This window comes from Camelina sativa, chromosome 11 (assembly GCF_030686135.1).
Source record: "Camelina sativa cultivar CO46 ecotype springtype chromosome 11, ASM3068613v1".
NCBI lineage: Eukaryota > Viridiplantae > Streptophyta > Magnoliopsida > Brassicales > Brassicaceae > Camelina > Camelina sativa.
This window is the reverse complement of record NC_141890.1, coordinates 11,604,420-11,625,814: the sequence shown is the minus strand read 5'-3', so window position 1 is coordinate 11,625,814 and position 21,395 is coordinate 11,604,420. Positions and strand designations below refer to the sequence as shown.

Sequence of the window (21,395 nt, the reverse complement as noted above, 5' to 3'; positions counted from 1 at the left end):
AATTTTTTTTTTGTTTTATACATCAAAATGATGTGCAATTTAATAAACCGAAGCATTTCTTTAGAATATATGGAGCATCTATTTTATTTCGGTGGTCGAGGTCAATTAGAATTTCTTATCTTCTTTCTATAAGTTTCGTTGGAATTGCGCTGGAGCAAGTTGGTAAAAACTAGTTGACGGTGACTCGGTGAGTCCCAGCAACTGGACATGCAGAATAAATGCATAAAATGATTTCTCCAATTTAATTAATTTTTGTTTACAATAATATAAGCAAGCATTCTTACTTTAAAAATAAAAAAAAAATATAGAAAACAAGATAAAAGTAGACAGCAATAACATAAAGCAAACGTGTTTTATTCTTCACTCGTCTTTTATTTATTTATTTCTTCATTCACTTTTTTTCGTTGTGGGAACTCTCCTCCGATGGTTGTCTATTAAGCATCCCATGCTTGCGATGCTGTAAAATTTCAAAATACATATATAAGAGACTCAGTATATATATTTGCTGGAAATATAAAGAATCGAAACGAAAAATAATATTTATGAAAGGAATAAAAGAGACGAACCTGCGGTGGATAGAAGAGTGTTATCGTCAGCTCCAACGTTCCAGGCAAAGTAACCAAGCAGACCGTTCTGCTTAGCGTATCCCACTTTCGTCACGACGCTCTGAGTATCGTCGTATCTAATCAAAATCTCCTTGGAGAAACAGTAATCTTCGACCACTACCGTGTCATGTTCCGTTGTAGGTCCGTAATCCTTTATGAACTCCTTTATCTTACTATAGGTGATAGAACCGTTAGGTGACAATGCTACTCCCCCTCGGGTGATGGCTGCAGCATCATTACCGTGATCCTTGTCGTCTTCGGCATTCCAGGACCAGGACAAGCCAAGGTATGAGAATCCAAAGACTGCTTTCTTCTCTGGAAGTCCGGCCTTAATCCACTGTTTCAAACCAGAGTCTCCACATGGATCTGTCAACCAAATTTTATTCGAGTTTGACCAAAAAATACACATATATGGATCGTAGGGAAATAATTAAGTTAGGTTTATAATATAAAACTTTATACCTTTATCCCAAGGATTATACAGACAAGCGGGCAGACCAAGGGTACTGGACGGACCGCAAAAATCATAGGCTATGATATTAACCCAATCCAAGCTATCTTTCATCACTTCAACTGGGTAGGTAAACTTCTTGTAGACCGGGGAGTAGTAAACGGCAGCCGTCAACAGCAAAATGGGTCGGTTGGTGAGCGAGGACTCGGCATTAACCGTATTTCGCAATTCTCTAATTAGGTCCCCAAAGTCGTTCATCTCAGCATCACTGTTTGGGTACTCCCATGATAAATCGAGACCATGGAATCCGTAAGATCTAGCGATCCATATCCAAGAATCAATGAACATTGGGCGAAGCAGCTGTTTACTTGCCATGGACGCAAACGCAGAATTGTTTCCACTTCTTCCGCCGATCGACAAGAGGGTCTTCACCTTCTCGTTTCCAATCTTGACGGTTTCAGTGAAAGTGGAAAACATGTAGTCGTGCTTTGGGGGAATATAAACTCTGTAGCTGTCAGTCGCGATATTGGCGAAGGCGCAGAAAAGGTGAGTGAAAAGAGCTGAGGGAATGGTTTCAGCCGAAGTTATGGCCTCAGGGGTCTCTCCATCTGGGTACCAGTACGCAGCTTTTACCACGGAGGCTGGGGTTCCCTGATTCTCCTCATCAGAAGACATTTTTGATCTCAAAGTCGATCTTTTGACAAAATGTTCTCTAGCTGTGTTTCTTTGTTTGTTGGTGCTTTGATGTGGTGGTGATACAAACTAAGAGGGTGCTTCCTTTCTCTATTTATATTGATTTTGGGAAGAGTTATTTTGAAATATTTAAAAGACTTTAGACAAATTTAAGTCTTGAAGTTAATTGATTTCCAAAACCAAAAGTCTTTGCTAAATGCTGTGACTGTGACACGAACCATTAAGAAAGAAACTCATCCCTATCGTCATGCTTGATGTCTTATTTAATTAACACTTGTTTGTAAAGTTTAAAATGGTGGTTGAAGAGTTTATCACATATACTAGTTTTAAAAATTAGGGTCCAACTGTTTCCACGGTGATTTTAATTATTGTGAATGTCATGAATACATGCTTTTACACATAACAGATCATTAGTCTGCTATTAGGCTTTCAGCTTAGGATTTTTTCTATTTGTCTCACAATGTATCGGTGCATAGTGTTGGACCCAGAAATTTATCTTACCGGGATCAACTGAACTATAAAAAGCGGTATATTTTTATAAGTACTTATAGGCTTTATATAATATATGTATAATGGATCTCAACAAAATATGTATACCTATTATAAAAAATTTAAATTGTTTTTGGAGACGTTTTAATATATTTTATTTACAAACAAAAATAAATAAATGAGAAATAAGGGGAAACAATAGAAGAAATAATAATATTTTGGAGACTTGGCTATGGCCTAATAATAAAGAGATACTAAAACTAAAAAAATGTGGTTAAAGGGAAGCAATCGATCATTGGTAGAGGGGGATCACATAAGAAATCTTAACAAAATCAGCCACCAACACATCGAAATGGTACGAAATTCTTTTCATAGGGTCAGTTAAGACACCCCTTCCCTCTACTGGGTCCTGCCGGTGAGTGCACAACTTCATACTGTGGTTAGACTGGTAAATATGTTCTGTGATTTATTAATATATATATATATATATATATATATATATTTTTTGGCAAACATATGTTATCATTCAAAACTGAAAGAGTAACATACAGAAAGGGTAGGGTAGCATAAAAGACATCACAGGAGGGTAAACCCCAAATTTTAAAACAACAAAGCAACAAAGAGAGATAGGAGCACATAATATTAGGGGCTTGAGAGTTATGGACCACAAGCTAGATGGCTTTCTGGAACCTGTGAGATCAAGACATATCAGAGCTACTTCCAAGAGCAAGTCAATGGAAGGGAAAGTGGCCACTTTCTTCATTCGAAGATTGGGTGGCAAAAAGACGGACAAAGCTGGCGTTCTCATCGGGATGGGAAGGACTACTCTAGATAGAGCTTTGTCAGGGGTTCGAGCAAGGTTGAGAGTGCTTAGGAGACCGGTCACTGCTAACTTGGTGGCGGTTATGAAGATAGGGTAGAGGTGCTTGAAGAGATTGCGGTAACCTGTACTTCTTTGAGTATAGGTCATAATGCCACGAATCTTCAGTCTGGACTGAGTGGACTTCAAGAAGTGGATGAATTGCAGATTGGAAAGCATAATCAATAGGCAAGGTAGAGGGAGGAGGCAGATGAAACATAGGTAATCCTCACCCCGTGGTGGTGGGATCATAATGCCAATTTTCATCAAAAATTCTCCTTCGGAAAGTTCAACCCTTAGTGTTGCTGGTAACATGGGTTTTAGAGGATTCTTAAGCCAATCTAGCAACAAAAACGACTGAAGGTTCACTAGCAGTCTTCAAACTAATGGAAACCTTAGGCTAAGTAGCTGTTGACTAGGGTGGGGAAGAGTGGAAAGCAGACCAGACCTAGTTACACTTTGACACTGGGGCAATCAAATTGTTGGTGATAGATAGGGTAAAGGTGCAAGGGATGCAGGCAAAAACATAAGTTCGACTAGCGGTTCAGGAATACTAATAGAGCACAGCCAAACAATCCTCCAAATCAAACCAAACGACTAGCCTTGACACAATAATTTTTCAAGACAAATAGGTGCATCAATTGTTCTGCTACCGAGGGATACTCGACTTGACCAAGCAGGGTAAATTGATACTAACCAACTTGAGTTTGGTATGAAGTTATACTCGGGTCTAAAGGACTTCCAAGACAGATATGAATCATAGTTTTTCCAAAGGAAACTAAACTCCAGGGTTCCAAGATAAGAGTGAGATATAAACCTGGGCCAAAGCAATAATAAGAGAGCAAAGGAGGATGTCGAGGATAGAGGTCGCTTTGTCGAACTCTTCGTCGTCTCCGGCGTTAAAACAGAGCTCACGTCCAACTGCAGCCAAGTAAACGCCTTGGTGAGGGGATCAAAATCCGAGGAGCGGTGAGATGTTGCGGTTGACAGTGAAATGAGACGGTAAGAAAGACAGAAACCAAGGATAATGGGGCAATCATAGCTCTCAGAGACAGTAACAGGTGGATGGGATCTCGATGGAGCAAGATCACAGAGGAGAGACACCAGATGCAGAGGAGAGGGAGGGGGTTGAAGCTGCAGCATGGTTGGAGATGAAATCTGGAATCTTAAGGTTTCTCCGATGAAGCCAAAACGAGGACCAAATAGTCTAAAGAGAACAAGGGAGCAGCAGAGATGAATAAACGATGACCCAGCGACGCCGCCGGGAGATGATGCCTCGGTGATTGTGCCAGTGAGAGGGTGGCTAGGGCGAACTGTGATTTATTAATATAAAAGACCAAATTGGACAAACTTTTATATTGTCAAGTACAATTTTGGTCGTCTGTCTATTCTTTTTATCAACGCTTTTGATAGTATAGTTTCGAATTCTACTTCAAAATTCTATATCAAAATTTATTTACTGATCTTACCATTGTTAAAGGATAAAAATCACTTAACTATCAAGTTTCTAAACCTTTTCATTTTCAAATATATTCCAAAGATCATAATTTTACAATCTTATGCTTTGTTACTTAACTATATATTTATACTAGCAGTCACTCCGTGCTACGCACGGATTTATTTTATATTGTTTTTAGATATCTTTTGTAATTTTGGAGATTGTTAGTTAAAATAATATTAATTAAATAAAAATATTATGTAAGATTTGAGATATGAGGGTTAGTAAAATGTGTATCTTTCTATTTATAAGAGAAATTGTAGTTAAGAGCATATGGAAAAATTATTATTTAATTGGATAATAAATTCACTAATCTTTATATCAATTAAGTAAATGTAATTTATACTTTCTCCGGTTTTTTACTTGTCGTTTAAGGTTTTCTCACACAAACTTAAAAAAACTATTATATTGTCTCTTTTACCTTTTTATTACTATATTTTATAAATATTTCATTGGTCAAAACTTTAAAACAACAGGGATAAAACTGAAAAATTCACCAAACATTTTTATTGAAAACCTAAAACGACAACTAAATTAAAACAGATGGAGTATTTCATTGTTATAGGAGTCACATAAACAATGTGAGAGTTATAGATATGCAATCATTACATATCAATATATTTTGTTATATATGTAATATTTTTAGATACTATTATTAATCATTCATTGCATTACTATAAATATTATGAAAGTTACAAAAAATGAGAGTTAGTACAAAATATGGGACTGATGAGATGGAATATGTAACACCCGTGAACCAAAACTGTGTGTTTTGGGAGAGGGTGTCGATCGACACCAATGTTTTCTTGTTCGACCAGTTCGATTTGGACCGGTTTGGTTTAGGAAAAACCACTAAACCGAGGGTTTGGTGGTTTGGACCGGTTTGGTCGACACCAATATTTAAGTGTTTTGTCGACCAGAAGGGTTTTGGGAAGTTTCTCTTGTCATCGTTTAACGCTTTTGAGAGAAAAAAGAGAGTTCTTGAGATTTTTTGGTGAGATTTGTGAATTTATTAGCTGTTCTTGTGAGATTTGGAGCTAGGAAGGATCTAGAGGCTTGCTAGGAGGGTTGGATTCGTTGCTATTGGTCTGAATATTCCTGCAAAGAGGTGAGTGCATGACCATGGCTAATCTAAGCCTTTGATTTCCTTGTTCTTGCTTGTTTGTTGTTGTTTTGTGTGTTTTTCTTGCTTGGATTGGTTGCTACAGGTTCCTATGGACGTATTTGGCTTGGGTTTTGAGTATTGGACGATTTGGAAGAGGTTGGGGAGCGAGATTCGACTCTCGGCTTCGAGCGGATCGTGATTGCAGAGGGAGTGTCGGTCGACACCACTTGGTGTCGTTCGACACCAGCAAATTAGGCCTCGATCGACACTGTGGGGTAGTGTCGGTCGACACCAAGGCCAGTGTCGGTCGACACTTGGCTGGTGTCGGTCGACACCTCCCTTCCAGCGAGATGATGTTTGATTTTCTGGTTTGTATGTCTTGTTTGTTGATTGTTTGGAACATTGGTATCACTTTTGCTTGTGTGTATAGCCCAGTAGATAGGAGGATTGCCTCACTGAGTGTTTATCAAATACTCATGCATCTCAATATGCTTTTGTGGTGCAGTTAAAGGCAAAGTGTGATCGTGGAATCAAGGCGATGAAGAGGAGGATGTTCTAAGGACTCAATTGTATGTTGTCTGGCGTTGGTAGGTTGCTAGAGTTGGGTCTTTAGAAACATTGTTAGGTTGCCGGTTTCATGTTTCCTAATGTTTGATTATTGGATTGTTGTTATGGATTATTATTGGTTATTTTATTATTGGATATTTATTGGTATTATTATTTTCGCTGTTGATTGTGGTTGTGGATAGGTGGCTAGTGGATATGGGACCACTAGTTGTAGTTTCTATTATATTTATATTTATTATTTATTAATTAAAAAAAAAACGGGTCGGGTCGTTTCAGAATAGAAAAGTTAACAAAAAATGTGTCAGGTTTATAGAAATACATTATTGTAAATTAATAACTAAATTGTCTATTTTTTTAAATATATATTCAAGAGTTATATATTATAAATATAAATCTATATACGGGCATCTTAGCTAATCAAATCATGGATTTAAATATATATTCACTTCTCTCTTTAAATAGAAATATATATAGTTACATCTTTATTTAAAAACATATATATATATATATATATATATTCAATTATCATTTAGTTATTTAGAAATTATATATTAAAATATACTTTAGTTTATTTTAAATGGATTGAAAATAAAATAAAATAATGTAATATCAAGATCATGTGAATTATTTATATTAAAGTGTGGAAATAAAACAGCAAATTATTACTTGACATTATCCTATACAACCCAAATATTATAATCTTATATCCTTAAACTATTTGATCATCAAATTATTTGTTACACTAAAAATTAAAAAAAAAACAAAATGACACTTGTGAAAGAAGGGAACATCATATGAAAATCTTTTGTAGCTTTCCAAAAGAAAACTTTACCTTATTATTAGATGATATAATATAGTAAGGTTTATTTCAACTCTTACTCTAAGAATCTGACTCCCAACATAATTATGTATTAAAATTATTTTAAAATCAAATACACATGAAATTATATATTTTATTTTATAAGTATTTTAAAATGATTGCATAAATCATAAAAAGATGAACAATGTAAAGATAATTTACATTTGTGGAAAAAATATTCAATTTTAAAGTTAGGAACTTCCCAAAAACGGATGATCCGAACAATGATACTATTGTTACCGGTGTTTTGTTGTTCGTTGGAGATTGAATCGAGGATAGAATAGAAAGTAAATGTTCTAGTTTTCACAATAGTATGAAAGAGGATGTGCTTGTATAGTAATAAGTTGTTTAGAAAACTAAACTTTATACAATGTTTGAGCCTTTTAGAGAGAGAAGAGATTGAAATCAAATATTAATGATCATAAATTCGCAAGTGTTTCAAAATAATAAGTTAAAAATGAGAAGTTCTGTAAACAAAAATGAAAACTGAGGAAAATAGTGGGTATATATAAGACCATGCATAAAATGATGGTATTCTTTAAAATCAAACCTAAGTAATTATGTTCATACACCATAGAACCTAAAACAAAATACTGATCAACCCAAATAAAAATAGAAAATGGTTTCATACTTTTAAAGTAAAAACTGAAACCAAATTAATTTATGATAGAGTAATTTAAAAATATAGAAGATTTTATAATATATATAAGATAATTGTTGTATAGTTTGCTTTTTGAATTTTTTTTAACATTGTTACAAAAATATATTCCTTCCATTTTTTAGTTTTAGTATATAATATATTTCATAATGAAATTATACACCATAGAACGTAAAAAAAAATACTGATCAACCCAACTGAAAAATATAAACTGATACCAAATAAAAATAGAAAATAGTTTCATACTTTTAAAGTAGAAATTGTTGGGGCTAATAAAAAAACACTGAGTCTTTTAAAGTAGAAATTATTAGATTCAAACATAGAAATAAGACTTAAGAATTCAAACTTATAAATTTAATTTAATGTTGGTATAATTCCGAGATGAAACCAACGACAGCTGATAAAAGGTAGCTCTAGATTATTGGGGCTGCATTTGTTTATGATTAAAGAAGAGAGGAAAAAATGTTGATGATTTTTTTTTTTGGTTTTATTGGCTTGTAGTTAATTGGATCCAAACTATTGTTAATTAGGTCCAAAAAAATACAGGTGTCAGAAATATAGTAAACAAAGTGTCATCTCCTTAGCAAAAGTTGATAAAAACCTTCTCATATTTTATAAGATATCTGAAATTTATACATATAGTTATTAATATAGGATATGTATAGCTCTCGAACATAATAATAGCTCACAAAAGAAAGTCTCCTGTTAATAAAAAAAAAAAGAGAAAAGAAACAATTGGATAGTTGACAAAAAAAAAAAAAAAAAAAATTGGATAGAGTATGATGATATGAAACTGAAAATTCAGAGATGTGTGAACTATGGTGAATTTTCTAACCCCTATGTCTATCATATTGTACAAATCTGATTTTAAATTGATCTATTCAAAACCCTATATTAACTTATTAAGAGTTAATCTGATTAAATTAGTAAATTCTTATCTAATTATATAATGTAATGAAAATATATATGTACAGCAACTTCTTATATATTTGTAGTAGATGGTATACAATTGTATGAATGTATCAATGTTTACATGTGTGAAATTAATTTTAAGATTTTGTGTGATTTTTTTTAATTGCGAATGTTTATAAATGCGCTAATCAGGTAGTAGTAGCAAGCACGACTGAGTTTTCTAAAAAAAAGAAGAAGAAGTAAAAAGACAATAAAAGAAACTTGAAAATTGTGTGTTTCATTTTCTTTTTCTTGGTAATATAAGATGATTTTATTACTATAAATACTAGTAGTTTCTCTATTTTTTATTAGTTGTCATTCTAGAGTTTTTCACACAAATTAAGAATTGATAAATATTTTATTATACATTTATTTAACTATTCAAATTTTAAAGAATTTGTTTTTTACTTAATAAATGGCAAATGAGATAATTTTCTATCATTTTCTATTAAAATGATATTAGAAAACGGAATCGACAACTAAGGTGAAAGAAAAAATTAAACCTAGAATGACAACTGTTTTAAAATAGAGGGAGTGTCATTTATTGTTAAATGTGTCAAATGCAGGAAAAGGTGTGTTATTATTTTTATTGTCAATTAGGTTTACAATGTGCTCTAACACATGTGCGTGGCACATCTTGTTGTAAATAAAAATAAAAATAATAAAGACTTGATTATAGTCTATATATCTTAATTATGACTTTCTCAACATCAACATTAAATAACTTTATTAACATTGTTATTATTAGTTTAAAATAATTAAGTCTGTTATTTTCTTTTTTTTTTTGGTTCACAGAATTCAGTCTTTCATTAATTAAGAAAACAAATCAAAAAGACTCAGTTATAAATAATATTTCTAACAAGTCTATTTGTCGAACAATTATTAGTTCACATGCATTACAATAATTTTGTGATTTGACATTATATATTTTATGATTCAAAAATATAAAATACCATACTGGTCACTTTTGTAATACATATATTTCATAAGTCATAAGTCATAAGTAAGTCGAAGTTAAAGAAATTAAGTATAATTTCTTAATTATATTTTGATATATAGGTTTATTTTTTACGTGAGAGGTACAAAATACATGAGTGTGCCTTATATATTTGTCTGGAATGTTGTTGTAGTAGCAAATAGTGAACACTTTCATATAATTTAGGTATATCATGAGGTTTAACGTATTATTCATAAATAAATAAAAATACATGTGAGACAATCTATGGAATTTTGAAGTATAACAAACAATGGAAAGCAACATGTTACTTTTGTATGATTGTATCGTAGATTCTTTATCATCACATACATGTACTGTATGTACATGTACAAGTTATATATATGTGTATATGATTTTAGTTTTTTTCGAAAATTTTACTAGTGAGTGGAAGCACTATATTTGTGCGTTTCAAAAAAATTTAGTCAAAACCCCACAAGCTATGCCGATAACAAAAAAAAAGAAGGTAATCTGCATGATGCATGCATCCATTTGCACATTGTAACAATATATTAGTACTTTTAAACGCATCATAATTCATAGACGACGTAACGAAGAGCTCTTAGTGGCATTATGCAAATTTGGCTAGCTAGATCCTAAGCTTTCTCATCTTAATTTCCGGCTAGGTAAGGCCTCCGTGCTGCTTTAGCTATTCTTTTTTTGTAATCAATTAAAAAACCCTCTCATTCTTGATGAACTTTACATTCTGACCAAAAAATACAGTAAGTACGTATGTTTTTGTTTTTCTCCGATGCATATTTTTCACAGAAATCAAAATTTATTTAGGGAATTCTTGTTCACCATAATATAAGCAAACGTTTTCATTTTTATTACAGAAAATAATATAAGCAAACATACGTGTTTTATTTTCATTCTTACAATAAGATAAGCAAACATGTTTTATTCTTCACGCGTCATTATTTATTTATTTCTTCGTTTTCACTGTGGGAACTCCTCCCACGGCTGTCTATTAAACATCCCATGTTACCGATGCTGTATATTTCCAAAATCCAGATATAAGAGACTTGATAGTACTGGTGTTTATCCGAAAGGACGCTAAGTATCTTAATTCTTATTAAGAAAATAAAATAAAATGTAAAAGTACAAAGACGAACCTGTACGAGATAGATAAGAATCATCGTCAGCTCCAACGTTCCAAGCAAAGTAACCAAGCAGACCGTTAGTCTTAGTGTATCTCACTTTCGTCACGATGCTCTGAATGTCGTCGAAGCCAATGAAAGCCGTCCGGGAGATACAGTTATCACTAACGACTTCCGAGTCGTAAAACATTTTAGTTTGCTCACCCTTATGCTTTATGAAATTACTTATCTGATTATAGTTGATGGAACCGTCAGCTGACACAGCGTCTAGGGTGGTGGTTGCAATATCATCACCTTGATGCTTGTCGTCTTTAAGAGTCCAGGTCCAGCCAACATATGGGAATCCAAATACTACTTTGTTCTGTAGAAGTCCGGCCTTAGTCGTCCACTGCTTCAAACCGGAGTCGCCGCATGGACCTGTCAACAGAATTTTATTCAAATTAAACAAAAAAAATACTCATATTTGGGATGTAGGGAAATAAATCCAGTTATGTTTATGGTATAGTAAACTTTGTACCTTTTGGGTTTGAAAAATTATACAGACCGGCGGGTGGACCAATGGTAGTGGACGAACCGAAAAAATCAAAGGCAATAACATTAACCCAATCCAAGCTTTTATTCATCACTTCAACCGGGTAGGTAAACGTCTTGTAAACCGGGGAGTAGTAAACCGCAGCTGTCAACAGCAAAGTTGGTTTGGTGGTGCGTATGTGCTCCGCGTCAACCGCTGCTCGCAATTCTCCAACTAGGGCCCCAAAGTCTTTCATCTCAGCATCACTGTTAGGGTACTCCCAGGCTAAATCGATACCATGGAATCCGTTTGATATAGCGATCAAAATCCAAGAATCAATGAACAATTTCCGAGACTCTTGTTTACTTGCCATGGACGCAAACGCAGTATTGTCTGCACTTCTTCCGCCGACCGACAAGAGGGTCTTCACCTGTCCGTTTCTAATCTTGACGATTTCAGTAAAGGTTGAAAATATGAGTTGGTGCGCTTGGGAGATAACAACTGCGTTGGTGGCAGCGTCGAGATCAGCGAAGGCGCAGAAAAGGTGAGTGAAGAAAGATGAGTCAATTTTTTCGGCCGAGGTTTTGGGATCCTGTTCCGGGTTCTCTCCATCTGGGAACCAGTACGAAGCTTTTACCTCGGAGGTGGGGGCTCCCGTATACTGAGCAGACATTTTTTGGTCTCGAAGTCTTTTAACGTTTAACAAAATGCTTTCTCTAGATGTGTTTCTTTGTTTGTTGTGCTTTGTAGCTAAGTGGTGGTGATACAAACTAAGAGCTTCCTTCTCTATTTATATTGATTTTGGGAAGACTTATTTTGAAATATTCAAAAGACTTAAGACAAATTCAAGTCTTGAAGTTAATTGATTTCGAAAACCAAAACTCTTTGCTAAATGATGTGACTCTGACACCAATTAAGAAGGAAATTCATCCCTATCATCATACGTGCGGTATTCTTATTTAACTAACATTTCTTGTAAAGTCTAAAACCTAATTTATGGTGGGTCAAGAGTTTATCTTATACTAGTCCGACTATTTATTTCCACGGTGATTTTAATTATTCATGAATGTCGTAAATGCTTTATACATACCCGATCACTAATCCGGTATTAGGCTTTCAGCTTAGGATTTCTCTATTTATCTCACAATATATGTATTGGTGCACAAATTTATTAATTTAAAATATCAGTAAATATTGAACAAACTTTTATATATATATATATATATATATATTATCTTTTTTATTTCAGTAAATATTGAACAAACTTTTATATTTTCAAGTATAATTTTCATTGTGTCAACTTTTTTTATCACCGATTTCGACAGTATAGTTTTGAATTCTACATAAAAATTCTATATCTGGAAATTACCTACAGATCTTACTTTTGTGGATGGAAAAAATCACTTAACTACCAAATTTCTAAACCTTTACATTTTCAAATATATTCCAAAGATCATTCTTTTATCATCTTATGCTTTGTTACTTAATTAGATATATATATATATATATTTGAGATTTATATATCTAGTTATTGATATAGGATATGTATAGCTCTCCAGCATAATTAAACATACAAAAATGATAGCTCACAAACAAAAGTCTCCCGTTAATAAATAAATAAAAAAAGTCTAACAAGTCTATTTATTTAACTAGAAAATATCACGGCAGAACTATTTTACAAAAACTAAATTAAATTTTAAATTTTAAATTATATTATGAAATTATTGAAAGTAGGAACATTCTAAAATATACATTTTTTTGCATGTCTTTTTTTAAAAATATTATTTTATGTTGATTATTTCAAAACTACATCTCTTTATGTACAAAATGACCAAATTATCTTTTTTGAGTGACAACAAAAATGTACAGTTACCAAAATCGGAAAAAAAAATTCCGCCAAAAATTATTTTTTTTCCGCCAAAATTAAAAAATTAGTCCGCTAAAAAATGAAAAAATTCCCGCTAATATCATAAAATTGGATTTTCCTGCCAAATTTTTTAAAATTTATACTTTAAAAAACCTTATAAAAACCTTGTAAACGCTTTTAAAAACCTTTAAAAAACTTTATAAAAATCTTTTAAACTTTTTACAAGGTTTTTGAAAGGTTAAGTCTTCTTTTGACGAAGACAAAATCTAATTGTTCATTTTTCTCAGCTAAAATTAAACATAATCCGACAAGAGATGTGTGACATATGGTCAGTTTTCTTACCCCTATGTTTATCATATTGTACGAATCTGATTTTAAATTATATTGATTTATTCAAACCTTGTATTAACTTACGAAGAGTTACTCTGATTTATACAAATGTGCGCTAATTAGGTACTACGGGTAATTTCGCTAAAAAGAAAAGAAGTTAAAGACTGTATCATAGTCTTTGTATAATCTTAAGTGTGTAAATTGAAAATTGAATGATTCATTTTATTTTTCTTGTTAATATATATGATTGCATTGTACTTTAAAAGAAATTATACTAGTAGTATTTATCGTTGAATGAGTCAAATACAATAAAACGTGTGTCATTATGCTTACTCTGAATTAGGTTTATAACATGTTCTAATATATGTGGGTGGCGGCATGACATATATCTTGTAAATAAAAGCAACAAAAATAAAGACTTGATTATGGTGTATACTCATCCCCAACATTAAATAAGTGTTATTATTATTAGTTTAAAATAATTGAATGGGTTATTACTCAAGAAAATATAATAAAAAGACTTAGTTATACTCTATTATTCTGACGAGTATATTTCTCGACTATGTACTAGTTGACATGCATTACAATAATATCGACTCTCGATATTAGATATTGTATGAAGCATTGTTCAACGATGACTATACTGATCATTACTCCGTGTCACCGCGCATAACAGAAATTGATTCATGGAATCTTGTCAATTCAATAATAATAATAATAAAAAATACTATACTGGTCGTTTTGCAATGGCGAGATGATCTTTTGATGTTTTGAAGGATTCAAGCTTGAAGACGAGTTTCGAGAAATCTCCAACCAACTGATGGTCATAAACAGCTTGCGCAATTGAAGCATAAGAACCAATATGCGTGTGTGCATCAATTTGCACGTTATAATTTATAATATACTTTTCTGGATTATAATCTATTCTACGAAAGATCAAAATCTTTCCATATAAATAACATGTCAGCAGTAGAGAGAGTCATCTGTCTAAATAAATTAAAATCAAAAACATCGTAAGAGAAATCTAAAATATCTTTCATGAGTTAACGAAGTTACACGTAAATCTTCTTGGTAAAAGAAAATTTGAGTGTTGCATTAGATTTAATTGAAAAGCTTAAATACAAATATATTTAAATACTTAAGTTTTAGACAAGAATTGTTGACTGTTTAAATCTTTTTATCTACCAATCAAATAAGAAAGCAAACAATATGATTATTTTTACTTTCTAAACAAAATATACTAATAGTTTTATTCTACAAAAATCACTTTAGAAATTTAGAATCATGTTTAGCTTTAAACAAAATTTAGGAATACGGTTCAATCTGTCTTTCATTTTTAGTATTGTTAGCATGTTGTTTAACTTGTAAAGCATGTTGTTTAACTTGTTTTATTTTCGAATTCATATTTTATAAAAGTAAATACTTATTTAAATTTTTTTGTTTACAGTGATATAAGCAAGCGTGAAATACAAGATACACACGCACGTGTTTGAGTTTTTTCTTACAATAACATAAGCCAAACATATATGGTCTATTCTTTACTAGTCGTTATTTATTACTTTTTCCTTTGTCGTTGTCGGAAGTCCTCTTGCATTATTATTCTCCCATGGCTGTCTATTTAGGCTTTAGCATCGATCCCATGCTTTCGATGCTGCAAATTTCCAAATATTCATATATAAGACTAAAGACTTAGTACTGTTTATCCGATAAGTCACTAAGTATAAATGTTGCTGCAGTGCATAAGATAGCATCTACAGCGATTCTGCGTTGTGAGAATGCAAACTAAGAAAAGAAAAAGGAAAAAGCAAAAGAGACGAACCTGCACGAGATAGACCAAAGTTATCGTCAGCTCCAACATGCCATGAGAAGTAACCAAGCAATCCTCTCTGCTTAGCGTATCTAACTTTTGTCACAATACTCTGATAATCGTCGTAACCAATACAAGTAGTTCCAGCGGAACAATAATCTCCCACCACCGTGTTGCTTCGTTATCCACTATAAACTTACTTATTTGATCATAGTTTATAGTACCATCAGCTGATGTCGCTACTTGGGTGGTGGCCTCATCATGACCACCTTCGAGACTCCATGCCCATCCAACGTATGGAAAACCCAATACTGCTTTCTTCTCTGGAAGTCCAGCCTTAATCCAGTCTTTCAAACCGGAATCGCCGCATGGACCTATATATTAACCAAGTTCTATTCCAGTTAAACCTTTGCCGAACCAAAGACTACTATTCTCTTATTTTATTTTATTTTTGGGGTCACTTATGTTTATAATACGTACCTTTTGGTGGGTTTGAAGGATCAAACAGAGCGGCCGGTGGACTGATAATAGTGGTTGAACCGTAGAAATCATAAGCAATAAGATTGACCCAGTCCAAGTTTTCGTCAATCTCTTTGATCGGGTAGGAAACTGAGTTGTGACTGGGGGAGTAATAAACCGCAGCTGTCAACAGCAAAGGCATATTTTCTGTGCGTTCAGCATCGTCTTCAACCGCTTCTCGCCATTCTTCAAGTAGTTTACCAAAGTTGCTCATCTCCACCTCATTGTTTGGGAACTCCCAGACCAGATCAAGACCGTGAAATCTGTAATATCTAGCGATGGAGATCGAAGACCAAATGAATGCTTTACGAGAGGTGGGATTACTTGCCATTGACGCAAACGCGTATCTGTCTGCGTTTCTTCCGCCGATCGACAAGAGGGTCTGCACGTGAGGGTTTTTCTGCTTGACGATCTTAGTGAAGTTGGAGAATTCGTGTTCGTGCACGTCGGAGACAATGACGCTGTTGGTCTGAGACTCAAGATCAGCAAAGACGCAGAAGAGGTGAGTGAAGAGAGTTGAATCAATTAGTTCGGCTGAGGATCGTGGAACTACCCTGCCAGTGGATGGGGATTCACCATCTGGGAACCAGTACGATGCTTTAACTATTTCCGTAAACATTTTTCTGTTTCTTCTGAAAATGTTACTTTGTTTGTTGTGTTTTGCAGTGATACAAGCTAAGAGGGTGCTTTCATTCTCTATCTATAGGGAATTTGGGAAGATAATTTAAATATTAAAAGAAAAGACATATTCAACTTTGAATTTGGGTGGATTAATTGGTCAGTGGACGTTTGTTGATTTTCTTCGCCAAAGTCTGTTAAATGTTATGACTGTGACACCACACCATTAGGAAGCTCATTCATATCATAGTTAATGTATTTTAATTTAATTTCAAAAGTCTCCTATGAGTTTGAAAATTAATACATACTAGATTAAGACTCGTGCTAGAGCACGAGCTGAAATTCATTTTATTTAATTGTAATTTTTTTATAAAATATAATTTATATGATTATGTTTAAAAGTTTTTTGGATAAAATATTATGTAATAAAATCATATGCTAAAAATGATGACTTGAAAAAAGGTGAGTGAAGAGAGTTTTTTATATTGTTAATGATTCTAGATAAATATTCGTGCTATAACAATAGTTAAATTTTATTTTATACAAAATTTTGTATATTTTCTATTTTAAAATAAAATTTTAATATGTTATATTAGTTTATGTACGTGAAGTTATTTCAACAATGTATATTCTACCTCATGACTTGAATGTCAGACATAATTTTGTGAATTTAGTTTTTAAAAAGCGAGTTATTATATTATGAGTAATTTAATATATTGTTATAATTTTTGTTTTAATATACTTGGTTTTTTTAAATTCTTACATATTATTGACATTGCTATAACATACCAATTTAGAGTGTTTATAGTTTTCTAACTTTAAAATCAAGTTTTAATATTTGAAAAATATTTCGAAATAAATTATTTAAAGTTTATTATATTATATAAAATTATAAAATTCAACAAAAAAGTATGAAATTGAATTTAAATATTCAAATTTTGATCCGTTACTCAGTAAATTTTTTAATTCAATAGATATTATTTTTAAAGAATAATATTAATAAAAATTGAATATTTTATAGACTGAATCATTTATATTTGTTTTTAAAAATTCAACTTATGGTATATCTGGAAATAAAACTATTTTTAATTATAATAAATAATATGAAAATTTATTTGTTTCACAAAATAGACTCATATATAAAAAATAAGAGGTGAAGTCTAATAATAATTAACAAATTAATATGTTAAGTTAGATATCAAAGGATTTTATGTGATAAAGAATTTAATAAAGAAAATTAATATGGTAAGTTAGATGATATCAAATGATTCTTTAGAATATTCTCTTTAAGATTTTTTAAAACAATAAATCCAGATTATACAAATAGTATAAAATAATCTACAACATATTTGTAACCAACTTATTAAAATTATATAGTTTATTTGTAATTTCCTTATTATATATAGGGGATGGTAGTCAGGTGATTGATTTAACGTATAATATAGTTATACAAATTTTGGTTGGATTTTAATATAGTTATACTCTCATCGTGATTTTAATCAACGTTGGCAAGAATATGAATACATTGCTTTTTTCCACTTTGAGTATTTTATTTTATTTTATCATATATTAGATTTTGGTTCCGGAGTTATATTTTTAGGAAATAGTAAAAAAAATATTATCCCACACAAGAAAGTTGTTTTGCTCTAACAAAAAAAAAAGACTTTAGTTAGTCAACGTTGGCCTGGGTAGGTATTAATTATGTTATCACTTAATTAGAATGATTAGAGTAATATATAAAAGCAAACTACAATAATACATAATTCGAATGCATAAACCAACTCCATCTTAATAATTGTCCCTAAATTTTTACAATTTCTTAGATGTAAAATATTACATAATATAAAATCCATATACTTACGATATTCATTAAAATTGTGATACATACTAAATACTTTTATAGTGATATAAATTTTTATATGTGTAACATCTTTATTATATGATTATATTTTGGGTTGTGTTTAAATCAAAGTAGTGGATTTTAATTAATTTTAGTTTAATAAAATTCTGATTTAATCTAATTAAACCAAAAGCCTTAGTATTCTTTCTAAAAGTGACGCTTGCTTCTCCTTTTTGTGGATTGTCGACACTGGAGTCTCAGAGACAGAGAGAGCCTTGGTCGATTTGGTATGAAGGAGAAAGAGAAAGAGATCAACAAAGCTTTATCTTAGAGAGAAGAAGAAAGAGCAGAATCGTTAGGGTTTGGGAGGAAACTGTTTCGACATATCAAATTGTTGTCAAAGGTAACAAAATTTGGGAGTTATTATGAAGTCTTTCATCGTCATTCTCCTTTTTACATAAGTGGATTTGGATTTAAACTCGATGAGTTATTGGCAGTTTCGTGAGACACGTTTTCTCAGACGCGAGTTGGGACTATCGGGTATTGTAACTGAGATCGTGGTCTCGTCTGGTTTTTGATCGAAATGAGATTTGGTGGAAAGCTTCGTGACGTCTCATGATAGCTTTTTCACTAGAGGGATTTGATAGTTAACGGTTGGTTTTTGTTTTAGGTTTCGTCTTTGACACTGTTCTTATCTGATGTTTCTGTCCATTTTCATTCATGGTTGCTTTTTGTTGTGTGACTTGTTGTAGAACATTTCTGGACTGTTTCAGATGCGAGGAGAGTCTCTCCTGGTTATATTTGTTGTTAGAATCAGCTTGTTAAGCTGATGGCGTGACCATGAGCTTATCTAAGCAATTGAGTTGTATGACTTGTTTTGTGTGATGATGTGTAGGTGTGGTGAATGTGTTATTAGGTGTTATGTTTAATGACTGGTTTGTTATGTTTTATTTGTGGTTGTACTCTTGATTTACTTGTGTGTATAGCTCGTAGATGGGAAGATCGCCTCACGGGGTATTTCTAGTAATACTAACGCATCTCATTGTGTTTGTAGTGCAAGCTATGATGCAGAGGGACGACAGTTTGATGACGTCTCCCGTATTGGAAACGTCCCGGGTATGGGGACGACATGGATACGACAAGAAAAAAGTCTCCGAGACGTTTCTAATAGGGCGAGGACAGTGGCAGTTTTGGGGACGGCGGTAATAAGGTTCAGAAACGTTTAGATGACTTATTCACTTATTGTTTCTCCAAATAAAACATAAAAGAATAGAAAATATCATTTAAGTTTGATTTCTTAAGATTTGACATTACTATGTTGTGTCTTTTCACTATATTTTATTTATTTGTTCATTGTAACAGTTTTTTTTGTAAAGTTGCAACTGTTCATCGTAGAGTTGTGTTTATTCGAATATTCTTATCTTTTGAAATCTATATATATTTGTCTGTTTGAACTGTTTTCATTTTTTTGTCATGACACAAAATAATATACAATTTCAATCTCACTGGTTTTTACAGCTTTCTAAATTATTCTCTATCATTCATTCTTTTAAAAGTAAAGAAATGTTTCCAATTCTTGATTTAACAAAAGATTTCTAGAATGATGAATCTAATTTACAACTTTTAGTTAATTTTAAAAAATATAAAAAATTAGTAAAAATACCTAAAGGTTTTTTTGCAGGAGTTACATAGAATATATAGCGAGTTTTTGGATTTGACTTTTCAATACGGTAATAAAGATGTCTTCTATTTAAGTAGTTTATATGAGTTATTAGGTATAACCAAGTGCAGACACAACAATTACGATTTTTTGTAGTGTATTTTCGTAAAATTTTTGTTTTTATTTATTTATTTTTTAAAATTCAAACGGTTGTATTTTTCATTGTAAAGTTGTGTCTTTTCACTATATTTTATTTATTTGTTCATTGTAACAGTTTGTTTTGTAAAGTTACAACTGTTCATCGTAGAGTTGTGTTTATTCGAGTATTCGTATCTTTTGAAATCTATATATATTTTTCTGTTTGAACTGTTTTCATTTTTTTGTCATGACACAAAATAATACTTCTTCCGTTTCAAAATATAAGATGTTTTGGGTGAAAGCACACATATTAAGAAAAGACCACTTAAATAAAGTTTAACCAATAACAAACAAGACTGCATAATAGAAAATATTAAATTAATCTAAAAGTTGCATAAAAACTTAGAAAACATCTTATATTATGAAACAAAAAATCTTCTCTAAAACATCCTATATTATGAAACGGAGGTGATATGCTCAAATTTACCCTAGAGCTACTCTCTCAAATTAAGAGATCAATTGTAGTATTTAGGAATCATATCCACTAGGACTGTAGATCACACAATAGATTTAATAATCTTTTAATTATGCTGAACAAAAATATTAATTTAAAAGCAATGCAAAAATAGAATTCAAAAGTGTTGTAAATTCAGAAATTAAATACGCTAGGCCTAGGAATTTTCTCAGGAATTTATGAAATATTAAATCAATCAATAAATTAGGATTCAAGCAATTAAGATCAGATCTAGAACTCTAAACTCTTTTGTAAAATAAATCAGTTCTCACTGCAAATATTATCTAAATTTAAAACCAGAAAATCCAAATCTCTTTGCAAAATTCTAGGTAATAAATCAGCTTTAAAAACAAGTTTAGATTGTTCACAAAATCACTAAATCAAATCTCTTTGCAGAAAGTAATTTTGCTCATCAAAGGGTTTTATCAGGAAAATCAATTATATTCTCATATCAATTTATTTTCCTAGGTATTAATTCTACGTGATCAATCAAGAATTAATATGAAAAACAACCTAAGATAATGATCTAGAAAGATAAAGAATCCTAAAAATAACAGATCTAATAAATCATAAAAACCCTATGAAAAACCCTATGAAAAACCCTGAACCTAACAAGAGATCTACTCAGACATAATTGCAAGAACACAAATCATGAATAAAATAGATAGCATTAAGAGATTAAAAGAAGTAGAAAGGAGTTTTGAATCTTCTCTAGAAGGAGTCTTGATTCTTCTCTCCAAAAACTCTCTAAATCTCTCAGGG

General features: G+C 31.8%; 2 protein-coding genes and 1 pseudogene across 4 annotated transcripts; all 3 read right to left on the bottom strand.

Moving 5' to 3' along the window:
• Nucleotides 1-219: 219 nt before the first annotated feature.
• Nucleotides 220-1,809, bottom strand: LOC104723064 (class V chitinase-like). The gene is made up of 3 exons (XM_010441356.2): nucleotides 1,068-1,809; nucleotides 567-971; nucleotides 220-457 (listed from the first exon to the last, which is right to left on the bottom strand). Exons 1-3 carry the CDS (start codon nucleotides 1,729-1,731, stop codon nucleotides 435-437), a joined length of 1,092 nt encoding a protein of 363 aa, XP_010439658.2. The 5' UTR covers nucleotides 1,732-1,809; the 3' UTR covers nucleotides 220-434.
• Nucleotides 1,810-10,525: 8,716 nt separating this feature from the next.
• LOC147933865 (class V chitinase-like) lies at nucleotides 10,526-12,096 on the bottom strand. 2 transcript variants are annotated; one of them, XM_087470847.1, is made up of 3 exons: nucleotides 11,347-12,096; nucleotides 10,845-11,246; nucleotides 10,526-10,722 (listed from the first exon to the last, which is right to left on the bottom strand). In XM_087470847.1, the coding sequence occupies exons 1-3, from the start codon at nucleotides 12,011-12,013 to the stop codon at nucleotides 10,700-10,702; spliced, it is 1,092 nt and encodes a 363-aa protein (XP_087326973.1). In that variant the 5' UTR covers nucleotides 12,014-12,096; the 3' UTR covers nucleotides 10,526-10,699. The 2 variants fall into 2 exon arrangements, with proteins under 2 accessions (XP_087326973.1, XP_087326972.1); XM_087470846.1 differs by lacking the exon at nucleotides 10,526-10,722 and having other exon boundaries at nucleotides 10,724-11,246; nucleotides 11,347-12,078.
• Nucleotides 12,097-14,942: 2,846 nt separating this feature from the next.
• LOC104723061 (class V chitinase-like) lies at nucleotides 14,943-16,518 on the bottom strand (annotated as a pseudogene). Its single transcript, XR_015573014.1, has 3 exons — nucleotides 15,825-16,518; nucleotides 15,357-15,718; nucleotides 14,943-15,188 (listed from the first exon to the last, which is right to left on the bottom strand). The product of XR_015573014.1 is annotated as a class V chitinase-like (transcript).
• Nucleotides 16,519-21,395: the final 4,877 nt, after the last annotated feature.

What these genes read in the sequence shown, in the direction of transcription:
- LOC104723064 (XM_010441356.2), bottom strand. Translation starts at nt 1,731, where the DNA reads ATGTCTTCTGATGAGGAGAATCAGGGAACCCCAGCCTCCGTGGTAAAA. An exon ending in GTATAATCCTTGGGATAAAG is followed by an intron (nt 972 to 1,067) that starts GTATAAAGTTTT and finishes TTTGGTTGACAG; the next exon opens with ATCCATGTGGAGACTCTGGT. An exon ending in CACTCTTCTATCCACCGCAG is followed by an intron (nt 458 to 566) that starts GTTCGTCTCTTT and finishes GAAATTTTACAG; the next exon opens with CATCGCAAGCATGGGATGCT.
- LOC147933865 (XM_087470846.1), bottom strand. Translation starts at nt 12,013, where the DNA reads ATGTCTGCTCAGTATACGGGAGCCCCCACCTCCGAGGTAAAAGCTTCG. An exon ending in TAATTTTTCAAACCCAAAAG is followed by an intron (nt 11,247 to 11,346) that starts GTACAAAGTTTA and finishes TTCTGTTGACAG; the next exon opens with GTCCATGCGGCGACTCCGGT.